This window comes from Pseudomyrmex gracilis, unplaced genomic scaffold (genome assembly GCF_002006095.1).
Source record: "Pseudomyrmex gracilis isolate BER0280 unplaced genomic scaffold, ASM200609v1 scaffold_1541, whole genome shotgun sequence".
Lineage (NCBI taxonomy): Eukaryota > Metazoa > Arthropoda > Insecta > Hymenoptera > Formicidae > Pseudomyrmex > Pseudomyrmex gracilis.
Window position 1 is genome coordinate 1 of NW_018022125.1, and position 27042 is coordinate 27042.

Genomic DNA, 27042 nt, shown 5'->3' on the forward strand with positions numbered 1-27042 from the left:
TACAAATATTTTTAAGTGAAAGAGTTTTTTTCCGTACTTGTTCTTTTTAATTTCTTCGCGATAAAGGAAAAGAAGCTCCAATATTCTACACTGTTTTTATTTATGTATTGTATATTATAAATGTTTCCAAAATAGTAGTTTTAAATTATAATGCATTTTAGTTGACTGTCAGTAGGCCATATATCCAAAATTTATTTGATATATTTTACTTTGAGAAAAATAAATTTGTGAGCATNAACTCCGACAATAAAACTTTTTCGCCGTAAGTTTTTTTGCAGTTATGTATTTTAATATGTAATTGTTTTTCACATTTACGACACAACAAAGAATAACATTATCTAAAGTAAAACCTTTATAGCACATTCCTTTTTTATGTAACAGATAGCTATACGATCCGACAACACCGGAAGCATACTATGATATAGAACAAAATAAAATTGGTAAAGTTATAAACTTTTTATAGTAAATTATAGTAGTTTTTAAAGTGCATAAATAAGTTTTTAAATGTTTTTTTATGTAGTCGTCACTGCTGCCTTAGTACAAAAACTTATATATGACAGATATCGTCTTCCGTAAGTACNATTATTTCTAACATTATTCAAAAAACAAATTTTTTAATTTTATTTATTTTATTTATTATTTTGTCATAAGAATATTGAACTACGGAACGCTTAGATTTGTTATTGGACATCAAATTATTTATGCTTTTGAGGACAACTGTAAGTACTATCCTAAGTGTGTGTCTCAATGAGAAAAATCATACTGTGAATATTGAATACAGGTTTCTTAGATGACAACGTTGCGTATTCGGAGAGGATTCTGCCATTGTACAAAAATATAACGCAATGTTTCATTGACTAATGATTACCTGATCCCGGAAGTAGAAGATAAAGTTATTTGCGTAAGTAAATCACGTGACAAAACAAAAGTGCGAAATAAACTTTTCTTTATTTAATGGTTATTTAGATATGTTTTTTTTCTCAAAAGTTAGTAGTTTATGTTTATTGCGTGTCGTATATTATATAGATTTGCATAGTTTTTTAGGTAAACGGATCGTTAACGTGTCCAGTGAACATGGGCGATTCTGCTGAAATTGTTGCTGCGTATCACACATATAAAAACTAGAAAGCGGATTTACCCGAGATAGAGTGGCGGTTACAGGATTTGAAGAATTACACCGATGAGCAACTTTTTTTTTATTTATGCTCAAGTAAGCTCCTAATAAAGTTTTACGATATATGAAGAAGTGTATAGAAATTACAGTTAACAAGTGGCTGATAAATGTACATAGATAATACAAGATAATAATATCATTCTGTCTTTTAGTTTTTCTGCGAAACTGCTTTATCGGAACAGATAAAAAAGGATATTGTTGAGAATGAACACTCGGTAATGGAAATTAGAATTTGCGGCAGCTTGTCGAACTCTCGTGATTTCTCCGAGGTTTACAATTGCCCTCTGGGAACTCCAATGAATCCGAAGAAAAAATGCNTACTTTAGTTCTAAACCAAAGAGTAATGAGATAGAAAAGCAATAATATTACAATTGTCAACGCAGTTTCTTTTTATTAGCAAACATTTTTTAAAATATAAAACTGACATACTTTTACATACATGTACTGGAATCTAAAATCTATACTTTAGCAATTACAGTACAATAACGTTTTTCTTGAATTAAAAAGAATTATAGAATTTAAATGCATAATTTTAGATATTTAGTATAAGGTTAGACTATTTGTAACTGCATAATTTTTAAATCATTATTAATTGCTTAAAAAAACTTACTGAGAATAATTTATTTTCCTTCATGTGCAATAACTTATTCTCGAGTTTTTTTTCATGAATCAAACATTCCATGACGTTTCACACATTAATGTAGTTCCTTGCTATATAACGCATTATGTCGCATGTATAATTGTTTCGAATCTTATTAAAATAATATGGTTTCTTATGTATTCGTTGAAAACTTGTCTTAAACAAAAGAATTGTAAAACGTCTGAGGATGCAAAATGTACAAAAAACTGTTTCACGTGTATAATTGNCACTGTGATACGAAACAGAAGTGATTAATGTTTGAAAAAAACCTGTTGAAAAACATTACAATACGATTAATCGTGAAGTCATTCAAATTATGAAATTTTAAATTAAAAGATATTGTTAAGGCACTGTACTTGTATTAAGACTGTAAATATCATTTTCAAGACAAGTAACGGAGAAATGATAAAAACTACTGAAATGCGACTTTTGATATTTGAATATTTCCGAACCAATTAGAAGGCAAACACGAGCATGACACGTGATTCGTATAAACACCACGTAGGAGTAAGAGTGTAATTCCAAATATCAAACAAGTTAGTCAACTTTCGTCCTCGAGACGCTACGATACCAGATAGGTACTGTTAAAATATCGTATAGCAAACCTACGTTAACGCGGTAACAAATATACCTTGCGTGTAGTTTTAATTACACTCGTTACGGAATACTTTTACGTCTGACTATTTGAAAAGAAAGAACTATTTATTAACGAAAAATANAAATTTCTCATTAAAATAAAACATTTTATGTAGATGCGTACCAAATGTATATTTAATGACTGACAGTTTTTGAACAAGTGCTACAACAAATTACTTGGTACATACATACATAAGTCTTAGTTAACCTATCCAGGCGCAAATATAACGGTATCGTTTATGTTTTATTTATTTAATTTGTTTATGTAACTTTCTTTCTATATACTTCTTGAACATATTTCCAATTATAAAAAACATTTAACTCGTGCGTTTTTCTCTTTTGCGATTGTAGTTCATTAGTGATTATCCTTGAAATCGCGAACACGAAGAAAAACACAAGTGGTGCCGATTCAGCTTTGAGCAAAATCACACTATGGGAACTTGTGTCTTTATGTAAGAGAATTAATATTACAAATATTACAATTATATTTACTATAATCATTGTATAGTGGCAAACACATACGTCTTTGTAACAATATTGATTCTATATTTCTGGTTTTGTATTTGCAACATTTTTACAGAGTTTTTCTGATAGCGTATATTACGTTTTANATTCCAACGACATATAGTACTAAACATCGGCCAATTATAATTTGCACTACAGAAGAATGTATAAATTCAGGCGCGTATATGTTAAAGTATTAAAGTATATGTTAAAGTATTATATGTGTTATAAAGTATTTGTATTTTGCTTCGTAATTTGTNCCATGTATGTATGATTACTTAAAAAACATTTATTTCTATAGCTTCAGAGATGTTATCGAAACTTGATCGTGCCGTTGATCCTTGTGACAATTTTTACAACTTTGCTTGTGGAGGATGGTTACAACATAACCGAGCAAATTTATCATTCCCAAAAGTTGACATCTTCTCACTGCTCAAAAGAAAGACAGAGAATCAGATTCGAGGTAATAAAATTATTATATTACCTTTTTTTTGTTTTCTTATAAATCTAACCAAAAATATATATGTACAAAGAAAACTGTGAGAATACGCAAATTAAGTCGATTTAAAATTATATGTTTGATAGCAAATATTTAGTTATTGATCCAAAATTGACGGCAATTAACTTTTTTATTACTTTTTTTCGATCGACCAGTATAAAGTCATTTAAAACCACAAAATAACAAAAATATAAATTATAAACGTCAAGTTTGTCAATTAATATATTAAAAGAACATAATACCTAACTGTTATACGGCTGTATAAACCCTCAAAGAAGCATATATGTATAATCAATCATAATAAATCAAAAGAGACACGTGAAAGTCAGAAAAGTAAAACTATAAACATAAACATTATCTTGATGTGTACTTTGTGCAAAGCTAAACAAAGAACTTTGAATGTTAAACTTGTTTTCTCTCATTGGAGATTTTCAAACAAATCCTCGTGTATGCGCGTTATATTTTTAAAATAATTGAAATGTATTACACTAAAACTCCTCTTTTTTTCTTCTAAGAATTCTAAATGTTTCAGAATTTTTAAAATTTTATGCAATTTTAGAGAGTGAGATACNTTGCGCGAAAACTGATATTTTTTATCTCATAAAACTGCGTGTAAAACTATTTATTTTATATATATATATATATATATATATATATGTAATGATATTAATATTAGTATATTTAATAATATTAATATTCCTATCAATAATATTATTAATTGTAATAGNAAAGCAAATTTAAAAATTTATATGATTTTATGTACATGTAATATTCCGTCGATTTCTTTTTCGTAGAAATGTTAGAAGCACCAAACAACCCAAACGATACTTTTTTCTTGCTAAAAGCAAGACAAGTATTCGCGCAATGCATGAATCACAAAACTGACAAAAATACAAGTAGTAAAGCAGTCGAAATGACCAACTCCACCACTGTGAAAACAAATGATATCGCACGTGTCGAGATGGACAAAGAAAGTAGACAAAGTGATGGAGACGATACAAAGTGGAAAAAATGCGTGGACAATGTTAGAATGTATACTGCTATTTCGCATGAATATATCAAGAAATACGCATCGCATCTAGAAAATTCAGAATACCTAGAGGACGTAAGTTTACTGCGAAATTAAAAAAACTTATTGTATATGACAATAATTTAACTCGTACTAGAAAGTAAACTCATTGCAGATTAGAAAGATAGCCGCGGACGTTCACAACGTCGTTCAAGAACAAATGAGAAATTCTACGTGGATAGACCAAGTTACAAAAAAAGCGTTTCTTGAAAAACTTGAGCATATAAAGTACGAATTTATTAAACCCGAGTGGTACAGCGACGAAGCTATAGACAGATTTTATAAAGGCGTAAGTCACACACTTGCTAGAATACGAATATTTTTAAGTAAAAGAGTTTTTTTCCGTACTTGTTCTTTTTAATTTCTTCGCGATAAAGGAAAAGAAGCTCCAATATTCTACACTGTTTTCATTTATGTATTGTATATTATAAATGTTTCCAAAGTAGTAATTTTGAATTATACTGTATTTTAGTTGAATGTCAGTAGGCCATATATCCAAAATTTATTCAATGTACATTTGTACGAGAGAATTAAAATTTTGAGCTTATGGAAATCTGACAATAAAACTTTTTCGCCGTAAGTCTTTTTGCAGTTATGTATTTTAATATGTAATTGTTTTTCACACTTACAACACAACAAAGAATAACATTATCTAAAGTAAACACTTCATATCACATCCCTTTTTTATGTAACAGATGGCTATACGATCCGACAACACCGGAAGCATACTATGATAGAGAACAAAATAAAATTGGTAAATTTATAAACTTTTTTATAGTAAATTATATTAATTTTTAAAGTGCATAAATAAGTTTTTAAATGTTTTTTTATGTAGTCGTCACTGCTGCCTTATTACAAAAACCTGTATATGACAGATATCGTTTTCCGTAAGTACTATTCCTTCTAACATTATTTAAAAAACAAATCTTTAAAGTGTATTTTTTTTGTCATAGAATATTGAATTACGGTGCGCTAGGATTTATTATTGGACANCATATCACTCATTTTTTTGATGACAATTGTAAGTAATATCTTATGTGTGTGTCAATGAAACAATTATGCTATGTATATTGAATACAGGTTTGTTAAATGACAATTTCGCATTTTTGGAGAGAATTGTGCCATTGTACAAAAATATTACGCAATGTTTCATCGACCAATACAATGATTACCTGATCCCGGGAGAAGATGAAATTATTCGTGTAAGTAAATTACGTGACAGAGCGTAAAAGTGCGAAGTAAACTTTTTTTTATTTAATGGTTATTTAGATATGTTTTCTTTTTCNAAGGTAAGTAGTTTATGTTTATTGTGTGTCGTATATTATATAGATTTGCATATTTTTTTAGGTGAACGGGTCGTTGTCGTGTCCAGTGAACATCGGCGATTCTGCTGGTATTGTTGCAGCATATCACGCGTATAAAAACAGAAAAGCAAAGCTACAAGAAACTGAATACCGATTAAAAGGCCTAGAGCATTACACCGATGATCAGATTTTTTTTCTGAGTTATGCTCAAGTAAGATTTTAAGAAAATATTACGAATACATTAAGAGGTGATGGAAACTACGATCAACTTCAACGAACTAGTGGTAAAAATACGTGGATGATAGAAAATTGTAATATTCGTTTTTCTTTTAGTTTTTCTGCGAAACTGTTCTGCCGGAACATGTACATAAAAACATTGTTCGAAACAAACACTTGTTAAAGGAAATTAGAATTCGCGGCAGTCTATCGAACTCTCGTAAATTTTCCGAGGTATACAATTGCCCTCTGGGAACTCCAATGAATCCAAAAAAGAAGTGCGCACTTTGGTTCTAAACCGAAAAGTAATGAGATAAAAAAGCAACATAATTACAATTGTTTACACAGTTTTTTTCTTCTTTTGCAAACATTTCGTACAATTGTACAACTATTATATTTTTGATATACATATTAAAAATCTATAAAACCTGAGCAGTTACAATAACGGTTTTTCTTGAATAAATANGAAATATGTAAGTTTAAATATAGGTTTAATACTGTTAGTATAATGTTAAATTAATTGTAAGTGCATAATGTTTAAATTATTCACAATTAATTAAAAAGAAAATTAATCACAATGTTGTAATTTTNTTGATAGATAGATTCTTATGATAGATAGACACTAGTTAGGATTCTTCACAGTTTGATATATTTATTTATATAAAACATAAGTATGTATATTTAAAAGTAAAACATACATACTTATGTTTTATATAAAACATAATTTAAAAGTATATTTAAAAGTGTATATGAATGTAACAAATGAATGCAATAAATGTTTGTTAAGAAAGACATGTGCAACAACATATTCTCCTTCTTTTTTTATGTGAATATCACACATCTATCTAAATTCGTTCTAAAGTTTTTGTTCTTAAAATGGAAACCTTTGAAGTTGCCAAAATTTAAATTGTAATTAAAGTTGTAGGTAAAAATTTAAATTTAACTTGTAAAATTTATTGAAATATTTTACGTTTTTGTTTACTTTTTCTCTCGCAAGTCAACAACGNGAATTCTATAATTATTTTAAAAACAATCGTATATCCTAATATATAAATTAAAAGAAATATAAAAAATCATTGATACCTTATTAAAACTGACTGATCTTATTTGATCGTTAGGATAACGCGCTTATCTCTATGTGTTTATACAAATTACGAGCATGTTACGTGATACTTCNACAACTAGAAACTTTAAACATNCATAAATCATGAAAACTGTTATATGTATAATTCTCTACGGATTATGTCTGCACAAGAAAAATAAAAAATAGTAATATATTTTTTATTTTTTTTGTCCAGACATGATCCGTATAGAATTATACATACAGTTTTCATGATTTCTAGATGTTTAAAGTTTCTAGTTGTGGGATTATCACGTAACATGCTCATGATGACCTCTGATTGGTCTAGAAATATACCAATTAGAGGCCATCACGAGCACGTTACGTGAATTGTATAAACACATAGGGATAAGCGCGTTATTTCAACGATCAAATAAGATCAGTCAGATTTAGCCCTCGCAATGCTACGTAGTAAGTAATGACAAAATATTGTACAAAAAAGTGATATTAACGCTGTAATAAATATCTATTTTATGTGTACTTTTAGATAAATTTCTCTTGTTGAACTGAAACACTTTGTGTAGATATATGTGTATCATATGCGTATGTAACGTACGACATTTGAACAAGTGCATAACTTGGCATATAATACACGAATCTTAATCAAACTATCTCGACGCACACATATAGGTATAGTAGTTTCTGTTTTATTTATTGTTTTATTTTTTTAAAGGTAATTTTTTATACAACACATTTCCGACTATGAGAAAAATTTAATTTTGAACATTTGTTTCTTGCGACGGCAGTTTACTCAGTGTCCATCTTGAAAATCGCGAACACAAAGTCGACAAGAAGCAGTGCTGATTCGCCTTCGTATTTTGTGTTACAAACTTATGACACACTATGGAAATGTACCATTTCTTTATGTAAGACATAAAATAATATTACTAATATTACAAATATATCTACTATACACCAATTTTATAATAGCACACACATATGTCTCTATAACAATATTAATTACATATATTTTGTTTTGTATTTCTCACATTTTTGCAGAAATATTCTGATATCCGTCGCATTTGCGCACGTTACGTTCGGCGCTCCAACAAAAAATAGTAATGAATTTAGTCAATATACATTATGCGCCACTGATGAATGTATAAACGCTGGTACGTTTATAAATTCTGTTTATAATTTCGCTCGTATAATTTATCTTCTATGTTTGGCTACTTAGATAGATTTTTTTTATATTTCTGTAGCTTCCAAGATTTTAGCCAATCTTAGTCGTACAATTGATTCTTGTGACAATTTTTATCAATTTGTCTGTGGCAAATACGCACATAATAATCAAGTCAATGACTCGTTTCCATTAATTAAGTCATTTGCAGAGATCCAACAAAAAAACAAAAATTCATCTCAGAGGTAATACCGTTTTAATATGTTTACTATGTATATATATATATATATATATATATATATATATATATATGTACGTATATATAAATAAAGATATACATAAACAGCAAAAACATTTGCAAACCATATATATTTAGTTTATCGAAATTTATATTAATCGAAATATATATGTGTATATGCATATACATATATAACTCCGTCATTTTTTTTGTGTAGAAATCTTAGAAGAACTTCCTAAGCCAGGCGATACTATGTCCCTGCTTAAAGCAAAAGTTATATTTGCACAATGCGTAGATAACGGTTTGTATCTCATTACACTGTATATTGCACAGTGCTCATTAGTACGTCTTATTTAAAAAAAACACAAAACAACTAATGTNTAAATTAAAAAAAAAACGCTTATTTTTTTTTAATTTAATTTTCAGAAAACGGAACAGATAAGGAAAATATATACAGAATCTATACAGAAATTGAAAAAAAAGATCCCTATTTGTGGCTATTGGGTGTATCTCGTTCCGAATGGAAAAAAAGTAATTTGACGTAGCAAGATGTAAGCACTACCTTGCTTGAAAATGGGTTTGATAATGGCCTTTTCGAAATAACAGTGTTACCGGATATCAGAATGTCCAACAGTAACGTTACTCTTGTATGTATATTATAATTTAATCAAAATATAAATTATAAAATTATATTCACAATTATATCACGTACACATACATATTATACGTATTTATCTTTCGCGTAAAAGAGTAATTGAAGTATCAAAAGCAATTATATCATTATATTTCACACNAACGACGTACACACATCTGTTATATAGTGTAACATATATAGAAACAGATAATATTATGAAAAATGTGTTCTTAGATTGATGGACCTTTACTCTCTTTATCACTAAACCACAAGTTTAAGTTTTTTAATTTCTCATTTCCCAAATGGACTGAATATCTAATGATATATGATAAATTCGACATTGCATTTATTGCGAATAATTTAGCACAAGAGAATAGTGAAACTGACAAAATTAGAAACATTACTCAAGACGTACATGACGTCGCAACGTTTTACATACAAATACTAAATAGCGTTAGTATAAACAACCATTATATGTTAATATCTTAAAATACATGTTTTTTAAGCAATTCTTAAATAATATAATGCCACTTTTTTAATACTTTAAAAAATTTTTTTATGCTCTNTGAAATATTTCTTATCTATCCTATGAAAACAAAAGTTAATTATACAGAGTTTGTAATAGCTCATTGCATCAAGTGACTATTTTAATTGTTTCAATTCTTACAGCTGACAGACTCTCAGGAATATGAAAATAAAGATGTTAATTATGTTTCGTTAACCATTCAACAATGGCAAGAAGAATATGATAAACAACATCCCAGAAAAAAGGAGAAGGTTTGACTCTATGCTGGTTAAAATAATTCAATATGTATATTCAATGACTAAAACACCTTGTTTTGTTTCTTTCATTGCAGATTGACTGGTATCACACTATTCAAAAAGCATTTTTGTCAGAAGGAATCGCAATTGAACCGTCTGAAAAGATTGCCGTTTCAGCGTATAAATATCTTATCAATTTGATANCTGTGTTAGAACAAACATTATCTCGCACTATTGGTAAGATTGTCGAAAGTTTAAAAGAACGTTACTTTAATATAAAATATTTAAAAAAATGTTTCATCATATCAGTAATGTAATTGTAACTGCAGTTAATTACATGCATTTGTATCTAAATTCCAAACTTCGACCATATATGAGAAAATTAACACACTACACAAAACGAAACAGACACAAAAGGAGAGACTTGCTTGAATAAAGTCGACTTGAAATCCGNTATTTTGCATGAATATGTCAAGAGATACATGTCGCATTTAAATATCCAGGCCGTAAGTTTGATAAAAAAAAACATATAAAACAATACTTTATATATTATAAAACACATTTATTTTAGATCAGAGAAATAATTATGGACATCACAAACGTCGTTCGCGAACAACTAAGACATTCCACATAGATGGACGAACCTACAAGAAAAGCGTTTCTCGAGAAACTGGCAAATATGAGGNGCAAAGTTATTAACCCCGATTGGTACAGCGACGAAGCTATTGACAGATATTACAAAGACGTAAGTACATTTTCTGAAAAAGAGAGCAAATTATTTCTAACAACAAGAAGTAGAACATTTTTATATTTTAAATTATTTTCTCTTCTTTTTGCGATGGAAGAAGAGAAGCGCTAATATCTTACATTTTATTTATTTATTTATTTATTTACGTATCGTTACGATTCTTTACAAAAGAAATACTTTTTAAAGAATTATTGTGTATTTTAGTTGGTTGTCGGTACGGAATATTTCGACAATATCATAAATATACTCAAATTCGAGAAAAAGAAAAAAATGAGCTTGCTAAGTACAAACGGCGTCATTAATTCGAAGAATAGGCGCGGGGATCACATAAAAAGTCTAGTTGATCCAAATATCCATTAGTCCCAAAATCGGGTGTCCAGTTGTGGACACCCGATTGCTACTAGTTAGTAAGGCGCCCGTTGGCGCTACGAGCAATCGCCCCGCTTGCCCTCCGATCCCTGCGCCTATTCTTTGAATTAATGACGCCGTCTGTACACCCGTCGACAAATCACAGTACAAATTTTTTTTTTGCACAATTTTCTCGTACAATAAATATATTATTACACATACTATATAAATATTGAAATTTTTATATCAATAGATTGAGAAATTTAGTGTGTGTAAATATTCTTGTTTATTAACGAAAGAAATTTTATATCTGTACTTTTGTTTAACAGATGGAGTTACGAACCGACAGATCCGATAGCTTACTACGTTATGAATCTTAATAAATTCGGTAAAAGTTTTAAATCTGTTAAAAGATAATATCACGTGATAAAATCATTTTATAATAATTTACATTTTATTATTAATCATCTATTTTGGTGTTTTTTTTACGTAGTTATTACTGCTGCCTTGATGCAAAATTGGGTAAACGACAGTCTTTTGTAAGTATTCTTACATGTAAAAACCTAACAAAAAATACGGTTGTGGTAAACATCTTTAAACATTTAAACAATTTTTTTGTATTGTATTAGATTTCTGAACTACGAATCGGTGAGATTTATTGTCGCACACGAAATGAGTCACGGTTTTGATAATGAAGATAATTAGTTTCTCACTCTTATAACAGTGAGAAAAAATTAAATATAAAATATTGTTTATATAATAGGTTGCANATATAACATGGACAGCAACGCAATACCGTGGTGGACGCAAAAATCTATTGATGCATACAAAAACATAACGCAATGTTTCATTGACCAATACGATGAGTATCTGGCTCCGGGATTAGAACATGAGGATATTCACGTAAGTAAATTACACGTTACACATGCAGCAAAAAGGAGCTGACAAAAAATTTTTATATTTTTGTATAATTNGAAGATCTCTAATTGTTTGAAACAAATTTTTGTGTTCTCCTGTTTTTTTCTAATATGTATAAAAAGTCGCATTTTCTCAGGTAAACGGACAATGGACACTCAATGAGAAAATTGCGGATTTCGCTGGAATTACAACTGCATATTATGCGTACAAGAACAAAAAAGCGAGATCGGATGACGGCCGTGAATGGCGGCTGCAGAGAAGATTACAACAATGATCAAGTTTTCTTTATGGCTTTTGGTCAAGTAAGTAACTAATAAGATGTTACAAATACAACGAGATGTGCAGAAACGTCGGTCAAATAAACAGTTGATGAAAATACATATAAAAAATATTAACATTTNTTTTTTTTGTAGATATTCTGTTCCAATACCTTGCCCGAAACGTTAAAACAGCATATTTTTAAAGATCATTCCGTATCTGAAATTAGAGTACGTGGCAGTCTTTCGAACTTCCGTGAATTCTCCGAGGTTTACAACTGCCCCGCGGGGAAGCAAATGAATCCGATAAAGAAGTGCTCTTTTTGGTAACAGAACGACGAGGAACGATATAATGTGTTTTTATTTATTATAAATCTACAAAATTTTAAACGCCTTTCTTTCTACGTAGAACAAATATTTTATTTGTTAACTGTACATTCACCAAATGTAACTCTATATTTTGTAACTCTTTATGAATGTATGAATGTGTGAATACTTGGATTTTGAGAAATACATTTTTGAGAAATGCATTTGCAGCAATATGTTTTTANACTTTTTATTAAAAATTCTCTTATTTTACATGTGCCATTGTCATATTTGAATACAATATTTTTTCTCGCAGATAGTACGCGTGTTACATAAGTTTTCGTATATTTCGTGAATCTTACTCAACACATTCTTTTTATCACGATCGGTATTCTCACCGACTTTTTTGGCTCGCAAAGATTCGCGGTTTTTTTTCTGCACTACATAAAATTTAAAATTACTTGAAGTTATTATATAAAATTACTTAAAGTTATTATAATTAACTCCTAGCGCGCAGTACTTTAAACTCCTTATAAACTGGACAAACATATAAACGCAAATAGAATCGACTCGATAGCTGGTTTTATATAAAAGCAAAAAAATTATTGGCTACAGCGTTATTTCTTGTCACGCGTAATACGTTGACACATTCTGTNTAAAACCATACCGAGTCTCAATCAGATAACAAAAAAAAATAGAAAACTACAAATGTGACTTTTGGTATACCTTTAGGTCTGTAACATGGCGAACACGAGCATGAAACGTGTCATAAACATCACTTGGTAGAAAACGATTTATCTCGCGCTATCCCACAAGTACAACTAGTCAGGTTTAGTCCGTGCAAGCATCAATAGTTGGTAAGTAATGTGCTAAGAATTAAAGTTTATAACACTCTTTTACCACTATTATAAGTATGTATTTTACGTGTACTTCTAGACGACTTCCTAGTAAAAAAATTTTAAGTCTGATCTTTTCGATAGAAAAGAAATTACTATTTTTTAACTAAAGATAAAAATCTCTTGTTGGACAAAAACATTTCATATAAACGTATGCGTTCTTAATGTACGACATTTGAACAAGTGCTCTGCTACATTGCTTGTCATATGTACATGAGGTAATTATATTCTCAAGTCGCAAATATATGGTATGCTCCTTAATTACTTTTTAATTATTGTCTTCTATGTAACTGTTTATATAATTCAAAAACTTATTATAATAGAAATATATTTAAATTTGATATTAATTTTCCAATAGAAGTTCATTGTGACCATCACCGAATTTGCAAATACAAAGTTGAATAAAAGTGTATAAAATTACGCTAAGATCATATTTTGTTTTAAACTTCTCATATATGGAGACGTACGACTTCTTGATGTAAGAGTTACAATTCAAAATGTTACATAATAATATGTATCAAAACATANAATTACGTAAAAATGTTTTTGTTTTGATTTACTTTTACATTTTTAGTTGCAAAAATGTTTTTATAATGTTTGTATTGGCACCATTTTTGCAGAGTTTTTCTGACAGTTATAACGTACGCGCACGTTACATATGACGCTCCGACGATGAACAATAATAGATATAGTCACTTTAACTTATGTGTTACTGATGAATGTATAGACGCAGGTATGTGTAAAACTTAATTTTATTATTGTTNTTATACAACTTATTTAATGTGTTCTTATTTTATAAGTAGTATCAATAAAAAATTTTGAATTTTTATCCAGCGTCAAAGATTTTAGCTAATTTAAACCGCACAGTTGATCCTTGCGATGATTTTTATAAATTTGCTTGTGGCGGATGGATGCAAAATAACCGAGCAAATTAGTCGTTTTGATTTTTGAACGCATTTACAACGGTCAAGAGAAGGGAAATGCAACTTTGAGGTGATACAATTTTATTATAAATTTATTATGTATGTGTTTATATGTGCTTAAATTACAAGGCAAAATTACGTTTTGGCTGCAAATATTTACTTATTATACTAACCGAACGATAGAATCCATCTCATTTGATGAGTCATTTTCAATAAATAGTGCCACTTTCATTTACATGAAAATGACTGAAAAATATTTACTTCTTTTCCTCTTCTTTAGAAATAAATAACTTTTAAATTTTAAAGTTGTTTTCTTAGCGAAAACTTTCAAACACACACGGTGACATATGAANTTTAATATTTTGAAAGTAATTATTCTAGTAAAATTGCAAATCGTAAAGTTTTGGACAACCTAAACTTTCGTGCTTGATAATATAAAACACAATGCGAGACAAAAAATTATTATTTATGTTTTTTTGTAATTGTTTTAGTTTTGGGTACAGTAAAATTTTTTATAAAATATATATACGTTGAAACACAGTTTTTACATTATATATACGTAGACTTGTCTACCACTCTGTTTTGTTTGTTTGTAGAACTCATAGAAGAACCCAGTAAGGAAGATGATACTAAATCTCTGCTAAAAGTAAAACAAATTTATGCGTAATGCATGGATATTGGTATGTATCATTATTATTGCAAAAATACATTAATTATCACAAATATTTTTACTTTGTTATAAAAAAAAATAGTTAAAAATATTAAATCTATATATTTATAAAGTTTAAAAGAAAAGTGTACCTTTCAATAAGATTTATTTTCTGAATTTCAGACAATAACTCGTACGCAAAAAACTATAACGCCATTATAAAAAAATATGTTGAATGGCCATTGATTATAGCTTCTCGCAAATGGGACGTTAAAACTTTGACATGGCAAAATGTTAGCAATAATTTGCATGAGAATGGTTTTGAAAACGGCATTTATAATATTACCGTGTTAGCTAACAAAACGTCCAACAGTAACGTCATATCTGTATGTATATTACACATTTATATATAAACTATACTACGAATCATATTAATTTCTAAAATAAATACTTTATATTTTACTTCTCATGTATCATTTGCAAAAAGCACTGCATATGTATACTTGTTATAAAAACCATAGTATACAAACTCTTGTGTGAAAATATAACCTGTATAAAATTACTATTTATTTTTAGATTACTGAGCCTTCTTTGCATTATCTGCGGGATATGTTTTGCTATAGCAAAACGCCTATCTGGAAGAACATACATGTATCCAACATCGTACGCACTGCAAAATTTCTTATAGAAGAAAATAACGTAACTGTCGATTATGACATTCTTACTCGAGATGTTCGTGATATGGTACAATTTCAAATGGAACTGGCTACCGTTAGTATAAAACATTATAATATTATAACAAAAACGTGCATGTAATTTAAAATGTTTAAATAAGATTTTAATTCATTTCAAAATACTGTTTACAATGTGTCATTTAATATTTCGTACATGTTCTATACAAATAATATTTGTGTTACTGCTTACAGCTGACAATAGACTATGACAAAAGTAATACTACTGATATTTATATACCGTTAACAATACAATAATTGCAAGAAGAGTATGATAAACAACATTCTAAAGAGAAGGGAAAAGTGTGGCTAGATATCAATTATATGTTTTATTTGAATTACATAGNGGTAAAAGTTATTCTAACTTAATATTTACAGATTAATTGGCATCTAAAAATTCAAAAATTATTTACGTCACAAAAATTGCAATTGAAGTATCTGAGAAACTGATCGTTNAAGCGTACAGATATCTGACTAATTTAGTACCGTTATTAGAGCGCACACCATCTCGTGTAATTGGTAAGAGTTTTAAAATAGTAACATTTAAATTCAAAATTAATAAAAATCGAATAACACAAAATAAAATAGTGATAAAAAAAATATATTATCCATTCACTAATGTAATTGTAATAACTGCAGTTAATTACATGCAATAGACCTTAATCGACAAGATTCTTAGCTACATCCAGCAAGCAAGAGCAAAAAGTGATATCGCACGTGACAAAAGATAAAAGACTTGCGTACAAGAATCACCTTTGAAAATTGCTATTTCGCATAAATATGTGAAAAAATACGTATTGCACGAGAGTATACAAATCGTACGGTTCTTGTAAAGAAACGAGATATTTGATATACTTCAGATGAATTACTTATATATATTGTACAACAAAATCATTATAGATCAGAGAAATACTCACGAATATAAAATACGCTATTAAAGAACAAATAGAAAATTGCACTTGGATAGACGAGTCTTCAACACATGCATGTCTTGAGAAACTTACATGAGGCAGGACAATATCAAACCCGAGTAGTATAGCGACAAAGCTATTGACAAATATTATGAAGATGTAAGAAAACTAACTGTAAAACAATAATTATTATTGTATGCAACTTTTCTTGTCTCTTTGTATCGCGTTACATGAAGATAAGTTCTAATAATGTACATTTCTTTGATTTATTTGTTCCATTGTATTGTTATAAGATGTTACAAAAAAATACTTGTTAAAACTTTGTAATGCGTTTTAGATGAATGTCAGTACAACATATGCCGGCAGTTTAATAAGTGGATTTAAATTCGAAAGAAAGAGAATGTTTAACTTGTTAAGAACTCCCGACGACAAAACCTTTTTGGGGTAAGACGTTTTACACTTCTGTTTTTCAATACTTATATATTACGTTTGTGTAATATGTATGTATATAATATGTAATACATTATAAAACATACATGTTACATTATAAAAAANTATAATAAAAATATTAAATCTACATTAAGAATCTTATATGGATTGTATTTTTGTGTAATAGATTAGTTATAAACTCGATAGTGTCGCACAATTACTACATTCNATTTCGCAATGCATTTGGTAAAGTTTTATACTTGTTAATACTATGCCAAGAACTTAGTAAAAAGTTTCTATTTTATTAATAAGTTATTTTGTCATTTTTTACATGTAGGTGTTTTTGTTGCCCTATTACACAGTTCTATATATAATATAAGTCGTCTTCCGTAAGTAGTTTTAAAACATATAAATTACACAAAAAGCACATTTCTTTAAAAGAATATTAAAANTTTTTATTTTGTACCAGATTTTTAAACTACGGATCTCTAGGATTTGTTATTGGTCATGAAATGAGTCACGGTTTTGGAATTAGTGGTAAGTAAATTTCTAGTTTTTAGTACAAAAAATATCTTAATACAGCATATTATTTATAGAAAGTAAGTACGACAAGGACGGCAACGCCGCATCATTATGGACGCAAAATATCACCGACAAGTATGACAAAATAATCCAATGTTTTATTGACCAGTACGATAAATATCTGTTTCCGGGACTAAAACATAAGAATGTTTACGTAAGTAAAGCACTCACACACACGTGATACACCAGAAAAGTGACACATCGGCTAAAATCTTTNGAAGTTCGTTGAATTCGTTATGTAAATTTTTTTAAGGCAGATTATTTTACTTTTGAGTGAGGTTTTTACATATAAAGATATGTAAACAGTCGAATTTTCTCAGGTAGACGGATCACTGACGCTTGGAGAAAACATTGCCGATTCCGCGGGCATTGTAGCTGCATATTACGCGTATAAAAACCGGAAAGCAAGACTAAACGAACCTGAGTGGCGGCTACAGGGACTGGAGCAATATAGCGATGATCAGATTTTTTTCTTAATGTATGATCAAGTAAGTAATTAATAAAGTGTTAAGCTATACAATGATATGCACATAAGTTTAATTCATCTAACAATCAATAAAAATAAAAGGACAATAAGTAGATAATAGTAATATTATTATTTTTTGTTTTGTTTTAGATGATGTGCAAAGATATTTTTCCGGAAGTTTTGCAAAACCGTACATTTGATAACCATCCTCGAATGGAAACTAGGATTCTTGGCAGTCTTTTGAATTTTCCTGAATTCTCTGCTGCTTACAACTGCCCCAAGGAAAAAAGAATAAATCCTGAAAAGAAATATGCTCTGTAGCAATGAAACGACAAAGTTATATGTAATTTTTGTAACTATAAAAATGCGAACACGATGCCCTTCTTTCCCAAACAAGATATTTGGGAGATAAATTTGTTAGATAAATTACGTCTACATATGTATACATATGTATACGTCTATATATACTATATGTAAATGTGTAATAAATTTTCATTTTTAATATAGTAAAATATTTGCAAAATNATCTTGTGTTTTTTGCATCAGTAGTTCCACTAAAGTATGTTTTGTCAACATCTGTGCGAAAACCGTTATAATTCTTGCTGTACTTATCCTCGGATCTTGCAAAGATAAATTTTCGTGCAATTTAGTATACTGATATTTCATTGTTTTTGTACTTTTTGCAAGTCATTAAGGAAAACTAAACTTTTTTGCGATTATCAGTAACGTATATGATCCAAGAAATTGCACAAAGTATAAATATCTTATAATTCGAGTAGTTTTGCGTCAATTAACACTGTAAAAGTTTTTTGTAATTTTTGCTGATATATCATACAAAATCAGACTTTATAATTCAAAAATATTTGTAAAATTTAANGATTACATTATTTCGGTAATTTTTCTTAATTCCACTATAGTCACCAAATTATAAAATTTTACTTTTTGCGCATCAGAATGCACTAATTAAAATCCAGGTAGTCGTCACATAACAAAATATAATATATATTCGAGCCACCCGTTAANTTAAATATTTAATCCCGATATAGGCAGAACTTAGTGCGATTCTTTTTGAAAGTTCATTACAATTGAACTGCTTGATGTTCACTCATAAAAATTACTGGCGGGCGGATGCGATTGAATTATTTGTTACTTTTTTTACATACANATATAATAATTGTGGAATCATTAAATGACAATGCGTTCATTATTTGTGTTTGTTTAACAACTGCATATGCCAAATCATTATTTGAAATTACAATATTATTTGACGTAACAACATAATTATTTGAAGTAGTAATAATATTATTACTTAAGTATAATATTAAGGTACTTCATCTTCTGCACATTGTATTTTAAACAAATCTCAATTATCCTTCAGATGGCAGAGAAAGGCTGAAAATTACAAGTGTAAGTTTTCGAAGAAGTTTAGGGCTACAACATAGCCAACACGAGCACGACACGTGCTTCATGTAAACATTAGATAAGAGAACACGGTGTAGCCCGCGTTAAATTTCCCATATACGACAAGTCGAGTTTCGTCCGTGCAAAGCATCGATAGCTGGTAGACGACTTCGTAGTAAAACAATTTTATGTGATCTGATCTTTTTGAAAGAAAATAAATTACTATTTTTTACCTAACGGCACTAATCTCTAAATTTAATTGTTAAAGTAAAACACTTCATGTAAATATATGCGTATTAAATGCATTTTTTAAATACAACATTACACAAGTGCATCGTCGCATTACATAAATATTAATTACATTATCAAGCAGTACATATACGGTATACTTCTGTCTTAAATATTATGTTTCACGTAATTTTATATACAATTTTCAAACACCGAAAGTTATAGAAGTAAGAAGTATTAAATTTGAACATTTGTTTTTGACGATAGTTTGTTAGTGACCTTTGCCAAAATCGTAAACACAAAGTTAAAGAAAATATTTGACTCAAGTTCACCGTTTGTGTTAAGTACAATTTTCTCAGAATATGGGAACGTACAACTTAATTATGTAAAATTTAAAAATTTAAATAATATAAAAGTATTTACTATGACATTTGTAAACTTGCATAAACATAAATTTTTGCGTCACTGTTACTACTAAGTAAATCTTTGTTATTATATTTTTTTAGTTTTGTAACTGTTTATTTGCATTACTTTTTCAGAGTATTTTTAATAGCTATATTGCACGTTACGTGTTTTAGCGTTGTAACAACTAACAATACTGGATCTATTCAGTATGCGTTATGTACCACTGATAAATGTATTAGTGCGGATAGGTGCAAAAAACAAATTGATTAAATTGCTCTTGTATTGCGCTATATATCTTGTCTTATGTGTGATATTGTCACTGATTATTTCTATTTTTCTATAGCTTCAGAGATTTTAGCCAATCTAAATCGTACAGTTGACCCTTGTGATAATTTGTACACATTTGCCTGTGGCGGATGGTTGCAAAATAACTAACCAAATGATTTGTTTCTATATATTACCATATTAGATTCGATCACAAGAAAAGTGGGGGATCAAGTTTGAGGTAATACATTTATTATATTGTTGCATTGGATTTGTTAAGAGGTACTTCGCCGAATTATTGTTCGGATTCTCCAGAGGATTATGTTCAAGAGTTAGGGGCGAAATTGGAGGAAATTCATCAGGGAGTTAGGGAGCGATTGGCGTTGAGGTCGAACAAGGCAAAGGTTCGTTATGATTGTAAAGCTAGACATATCCTATTTGATGAGGGGCAAAAGGTTTGGTTCTTTAATCCTCGCAGAAGCAAAGAAAAAGCCCCTAAGTTGCAGAAAAATTGGGAAGGGCCTTACGTAGTTGTTAAGAAATTAAGCGATGTAGTTTATTGTATTCGTCGCTTAGATAGACACAGGAATAGAGTCGTACACTCTGATAGACTGGCTTCGTTTTTCGAGAGGTGGGAACACACGTCGGAGCCCTGTGAGAATTAGTGGATGTTTGTTTTTTTTTTTGTTTAAAATGTTACGGATATTTGTTTATTTGTTTATTTGTTGTTGTGTTAATTGAGCTTGGTTACTCGTTTTCTTTTCTTTAATTCCACCGTTTACTCCGTTGCTACTCTGAATCTTTCCGTTTTGTCGTTGGACGTCGGGGGATTTTTGCTTCGCATCGAGTCGTCGCGAGATCTTCGTGTTTTGAACGCCGTGCTAGAAGTCCGCCTTACTCACGGTTTTGAGCGTGGTTTTCCGTGGGTCTTGGAGCAAATGCCGAGGCGGGGATCTGGGGTGTCCTTTTGGACGATGGGTCCACGTGAGTTCCTCCCCCCCCTTGTCCGAAGTCGGAAGAATTTTGTGGATAAAATTGCTCCAGAGGAGATTCTCGGTCAAGAGTTTCTCTAGTCAACTGGCTCATGTATTCTGAAACAGCAGTCTAGAAAAGAGCGGGAAGGTTGACTTCTTCTGTTGGATCATCGGGACGATGATCTAGAAGAGAGAGGGGGCAGTGTTGCGAGATGCGGCACGCGGTATATGAAGACTTTCGACGATCGATCGCTTGGGCGTCTTTTTGTTCTGGTAGCAACGGAATTTGTTGACAGCGAGGTTCAAGAGAGTGAGCTGCCGGATTCGGAATTGTCGACAGACTGGAACATTGGCTCGAGATTCTTTTACGTTTTCCGCGACTTATTGTAACGCGTTTTCCAATAAAGATCTAGTGTGTTATACGCGGTGTTTCTTTTTCTTTCCGCGGAGCGCGACAACGCAGCGGTAACGTGATTTAACGCGGCCGTGAGTGCAACATTTGCAACAATATATTTAAATATATATTTTAATATGTGTACAAACGCAAATATTTAGGAAAATAAAATATGCAAAATTAAGTCAAAAGTATTGATCNGAAAAAGTATTGATTTATTTATATCAAACAATCAAAAAAGTGAAAAGTAGGATTTGTGTAAAAAGTAGGAGTAGATAAAAGCAGTGTAAAATTACACAAAGTTTATTTATCAATATAAGCACTTAGGTACTTATACAACTTTGTTATTTTTTTCCGCATAGAGTTCATAGCAGAACCCGCTAAAGAAAGTAATACTAAAACTTTATTGAAAGTAAAACNATTAAGGTGTACTTCCGAATGACACCTGCTCCCGATTGATCTGGAATTTTGCACAAAAATAGTGTTCAATGAAACAACTAAACGCGCGTAGTCTTCGGCAAATAAAAAACAAATTTTTAAAAAATTAAAAACAATATCGACTAAAATCGATTTTAGATGTATTTCAGAATGACTCCTTTTTTCGATCAATCTGAAAGTTTGCACAAAAATAATGTTTGATGGAACAAACAAAACAACCGTAGTCCCAACTTCGAGAAATAAAAACCAAATTAAAAAAAAAAAAATATATCGACTAAAATCGATTCTATATAACATATATACACATATATAATACATAATAAATATATTATATATGATAGTTGTACTCACTGAAAAAGATTTTAAAGTAGCGGGTGATGAGAGTAGTGCATGCTTTGCACAAAAAGTTACAAATTTATTTTTTGCAGAAAGCAAGATCTACTGTCTATAGTAATTCTTTGGAAAATTCGCGTTTTTGATAGTGGAGCCTCCCTGCAAAGTGTCTATCGAGGTAGTGCCACTATCTCTATATATATACTCTAGCTGCGTTCAGATTATATATATTCACAGTCAATACTAAAAATCTATACTTTACGTCACATGTGCTATAGATTTCNAGTACTGGAAGTGAATATTGAAACGCAGCCTTTCTAATGCAAAGTAAAGTTGCATATAAGTTTACAATTTTGCACACAAAGCAAGATTTATTTTTTATCTACTGGATGCAAAACTAAATCTATAAGTATTTCTTTATACATTGCGACTTTCCGCGCTAAGTTTCTTCGTCGATTATTTTAAATTAAGTTTAATTAATAAAAATGGTTTTGGCCTTCCATGATNCTTTTAGTAGGAATTAGAATATTGAAAGACTTGTCCGAGAAGTTTTATCTTCTCAAGAAGTGTGTTGCGTTGTGTCAGAATATTGGACTTTTACCATCCAAACGCAAATGTCCTAAAAATGGAAAACATTTAATGAAGATGTATAATACTTCCCGCTTTTACCAAAGTTATATCCATTGCATTGGAAAGCGATAGCGGTGTCAAAAACATGGCGTAGAGCGAAATATGGCNGAAAAAACATGGTTTAAATTTCACAATTTGACTATGGAAGATGTTCTTTGTATTACTTATTACTTTGCTAAAGTTTTTAAATACAAAAATGTCGAAAATAAAATAAAAAATGTTGGCCGTTTAGAAGTGTCTCCAGAGTCTATTGCGGATATATATTCATACTGTGGAGAGGTCTGTATGCTGACTATCGATCGTGTGGCTAACAATGAAGGACCCATTAGTGGACCTGGAAAAATACTTGAAATTGATGAAATACAATTTGGTAAAAGAAAATATAAACGTGGCCGAATTGTAGAAGGTAATTGGATTTTTAATGCCATCAATATTGCAACTGGTGCTCTGCGTCTTGAAATTTGCCTTCACAATCGGCGAGATCGAGAAACTCTTATTCCCATTATCAAAAAACATATTAAGACTGGATCGAAAATATATTCGGATTGCTGGAAAGCTTATGACTGCTTTGGAGGAGAAGGGTATGAACATCTTTTGGTAAATTATTTACTTGAATTTGTTAATGCTGAGACAGGAGCTAATACTCAAGCAATAGAATCACAATAAAGACCACTAAGGCTGAGACTTCAAAGAGGTGGTGTTTGAAGTGAACATTTAGATTATCATTTTTTTGAATATTTGTGGCAGCGTGAAGCAAAAAAAATAATTTGGACCTGTTCACTGAATTAATAAGATCAATTCGCATTAGTTATNCTGGTGTTAGCTAAAAGATTTTTTTAAGCACTTATTAAAATATTTAAAATATTGTAAATACAAAAAAAGTTAAAAAATAAAAATCACAAATGAAATATAAAAATGTACAAATTAAAAACCCTAATTTAGATTTTATATTTTTACTCGGAGGATGCGAGGGGAGGGGCAAAACCCCTCTCNTTGCAGGGGGGCGTAGTTCTCTTTGCAGGGGGGCGTAGCTCCCCTTGTGGGGGGCGCAGCTTTCCCCCTGCGCAGTCCTTCCCTACGCAGCGCTACCCCTGCCTACACATTTACAACATAAACATAAAAACTTACTTTTTTTAATTTTTTAATTTTCTAAAAACTTACCACATATATAGAATCGATTTTAGACACATACATAAGTTTGGATTGAACCTCGCTTTATATGGAAAGTAACTTCCAACGCAAAGCGAAGTACAATCCAAACCTGTGTATGTGTGTGGGTTAGGTTAGATTTCTGAATAGTAGAGCCCCCTTGTAGGGNAGGGCGGAACGCAATGTTTTCACGCATACACTTTCTACGAGAAGCGAGGTTTTAAATAAGAAATACACTTAAAATCGATTTTAGTTGATATAGTTTTTATATTTTTTAAAAATATGTTTTTTATTTTTCGAAATTGGGACTATGTTCGTTTTGTTTGTCCTATCAATCACTATTTTTGTGCAAAATTTTAGATTGATTGGGACAAGAAATCATTCTGAAATACACCTAAAATCGATTTCAGTCGATATAGTTATTATTTTTTTAATAATTTGGTTTTTATTTGCCAAAGTGGAGACTACGCGCGTTTTGTTTGTCCCATCGAACACTATTTTTGTGCAAAATTTCAGATTGATTGGGAGCAAATTCCAAAAAGATTTGGAAGTATATCCAACAATTATATGCGCAATGCATGGATAACGGTACGTATTACTACGATGTAGAAAATATATCATAAATATTTCTCTTTAAAACAAACAAATAGTTACAGTTTACAATAAAAAATACGTTTTTTTGTTGATTTTCAGAGGGCTTTGATGCAGACAAACAGAATAACTTATTTAGTGGCGTTGCAAATAGGTATCTCGAATGGCCATTGATTATGTCTCGTCGCGAATGGGACAATAGAAATTTGACATGGCAAAATGTAAGCGATAGTTTGCATGAAAATGGGTTTGATAATGGCCTTTACGATATAGTAGTTCAAAGACATGCGGAGACATCAAATAGTAGCATTATCTTTGTACGTATATTGATACAAAATATATTATAAATTATATTTAATTATATACGAGTATTTACTATAATATTTTATATACAACATAATAACACACACATTTAATGTACCCATTTAAGTAGCGCAAGAATGTGTAATTAAAGAATCAAAGCAATTACGCAATCGCAAATAACAACGTGTACATAAGTGTGTAAAAACTGTAAATCAAACTTAATTAAATTTCTATAACAATTTTATTATTTTTAGATAAATAANCCTATCAATTTTTCCCCGTGGATTACCATACCTACTTTTAAGGAAGCATATGTATCCTTNATTGTCACAAATGCAAAAACAATTAAAAAAAACAACGGTAAAACCGTCNAAATCGATATTCTTACTCAAGATGTACGTGATATCGTAGACTTTGAGAAGGAATTGTTTAACGTAAGTATGTGTGTAAAACATAAGAGTATAGTAATAAAACAATACATACACAATTAAAAATTTTTAAGTTTTTCTTACTACTTTCAATGTACTTCTTATGTGACTTTTTACGTAATATTTTCTTTCTTACTACAAGTGCTTTTTTTCTACTACGAGTGCCTATTTTATAGTTTTATTATCTTTAATAGCTGATTGTTTAAAAAAACTTTTCAATTGATTTAATTAATTACAGGTAAAAAGAGACTTTAAAGACAACAATATTAGTTCTAATGTTTCTATTCTGTTAACAATTCAACAATTTCAAGAAGAGTATGATAAACAGCATTCCGGAAACCAAGAGAAGGTTTGTGAAAAAAAAAATATATATATAAAACTTACACGCTTTACTATATACGGGTGTTCGACAATCACATTAACATCTCTTGTAGGTAGATAAAAGTAAAACTGAGTCGAAAAGTCCTGAACCATTTTTTTCTATTACATATAATAAAGGAGTAATTATTGAATAAATCAAGCCAATCAGCGCCGATCTTTCGCCAGGATCACGTCAGTGAGCCGTGCGGAGCGTTCACGCACACCAGACGTGTAGTTCACTGACGTGCGTTCGGCTAAAAGTTGGCGCTGATTGGCTTGATTTATTNAATAATTATTCTTTTATTATATGTATTAACAAAAAATGGTTCAGGACTTTTCGACTAAGTTTTACTCATTCTATCTGCCTACGAGAGATGTTAAAATGATTCTCAGACAACTTGTATAAACTGTAAGAATGATTAGAATTTTATTTACAGATAGATTGGAATTCAATCATTAAAAAAATATTTGCGTTAGAAGGAACCGCGATCGAACCGCGTCTGAGAAGATCATCGTTAATAAGTTCACATATTTTGCTAAATTGGTATCGTTGTTAAAGCGCACACCATCTCGTACTATTGGTAAAATTTTTGAACAGTGAAATTTAAATTGATAATACATCATGAAGTACGAAAAATATATCTATACAATATTAATTTAATAACGTAATAACTGTAGGTAATTACATGCAATGGACCGTATATATACATAAAATTAATAACCTAATAACATACAACTGAATTGTATCAGACATAAAACAAAGATAATGTGCNAAAAATCCAACTTACAAGGNGAGGGTACACCCGTGGGGTCACCGATTTTGTTTAAATTTTGCAGGTATGTAGTATCAATGGAAGAGTGTTTAATGCTATCCGGAGACGACGCACTACTCAAGCGTTTTCGAGAAATCGCGGTTTNAAGTTTTACACGTTGCTTAAGTAACGTTGGAATAGGGCGATTTTCGAAGTGGCGGCGTAGCGTAGCGGACAAGGCGCCGCGCTACGAGTCTGGAGATTGCGTGTTCGCGCCATGCTAGTTTTTTATTTTTTTATTTATTTTTTTTT

The 27042-nt window shown here is 30.2% G+C and overlaps 2 protein-coding genes and 3 long non-coding RNA genes across 10 annotated transcripts; all 5 read left to right on the forward strand.

Annotated features, from left to right (window-relative positions):
• Positions 1 to 377: 377 nt before the first annotated feature.
• On the forward strand, positions 378 to 6668 carry LOC109862246 (neprilysin-like). Of its 6 annotated transcripts, XM_020442234.1 has the most exons (19): positions 382 to 440; positions 521 to 572; positions 652 to 719; positions 782 to 901; positions 1037 to 1210; positions 1327 to 2392; positions 2567 to 2680; positions 2802 to 2902; positions 3031 to 3131; positions 3256 to 3417; positions 4248 to 4558; positions 4638 to 4811; positions 4995 to 5098; positions 5218 to 5276; positions 5358 to 5409; positions 5476 to 5543; positions 5603 to 5724; positions 5870 to 6037; positions 6160 to 6668. In XM_020442234.1, the coding sequence occupies exons 8-19, from the start codon at positions 2883 to 2885 to the stop codon at positions 6337 to 6339; spliced, it is 1521 nt and encodes a 506-aa protein (XP_020297823.1). In that variant the 5' UTR covers positions 382 to 440; positions 521 to 572; positions 652 to 719; positions 782 to 901; positions 1037 to 1210; positions 1327 to 2392; positions 2567 to 2680; positions 2802 to 2882; the 3' UTR covers positions 6340 to 6668. The 6 variants fall into 6 exon arrangements, with proteins under 6 accessions (XP_020297821.1, XP_020297823.1, XP_020297824.1 ...); XM_020442235.1 differs by lacking the exon at positions 2567 to 2680; XM_020442233.1 differs by having other exon boundaries at positions 1045 to 1210; positions 1327 to 2680.
• Positions 6669 to 7939: 1271 nt separating this feature from the next.
• LOC109862245 lies at positions 7940 to 9533 on the forward strand. Its single transcript, XR_002251103.1, has 6 exons — positions 7940 to 8028; positions 8162 to 8274; positions 8365 to 8527; positions 8738 to 8821; positions 8947 to 9167; positions 9389 to 9533. It is a non-coding gene; the product is annotated as an uncharacterized LOC109862245 (long non-coding RNA).
• A 301-nt stretch (positions 9534 to 9834) lies between these two features.
• Positions 9835 to 12575, forward strand: LOC109862244. Its single transcript, XR_002251102.1, has 9 exons — positions 9835 to 9931; positions 10012 to 10153; positions 10246 to 10422; positions 10488 to 10661; positions 11342 to 11400; positions 11506 to 11551; positions 11776 to 11915; positions 12067 to 12232; positions 12344 to 12575. It is a non-coding gene; the product is annotated as an uncharacterized LOC109862244 (long non-coding RNA).
• A 4030-nt stretch (positions 12576 to 16605) lies between these two features.
• Positions 16606 to 17280, forward strand: LOC109862247. The gene is made up of 3 exons (XR_002251104.1): positions 16606 to 16762; positions 16941 to 17047; positions 17220 to 17280. It is a non-coding gene; the product is annotated as an uncharacterized LOC109862247 (long non-coding RNA).
• A 252-nt stretch (positions 17281 to 17532) lies between these two features.
• LOC109862248 (neprilysin-11-like) lies at positions 17533 to 18401 on the forward strand. The gene is made up of 4 exons (XM_020442237.1): positions 17533 to 17569; positions 17629 to 17768; positions 17935 to 18102; positions 18231 to 18401. Exons 1-4 carry the CDS (start codon positions 17545 to 17547, stop codon positions 18399 to 18401), a joined length of 504 nt encoding a protein of 167 aa, XP_020297826.1. The 5' UTR covers positions 17533 to 17544.
• Positions 18402 to 27042: the final 8641 nt, after the last annotated feature.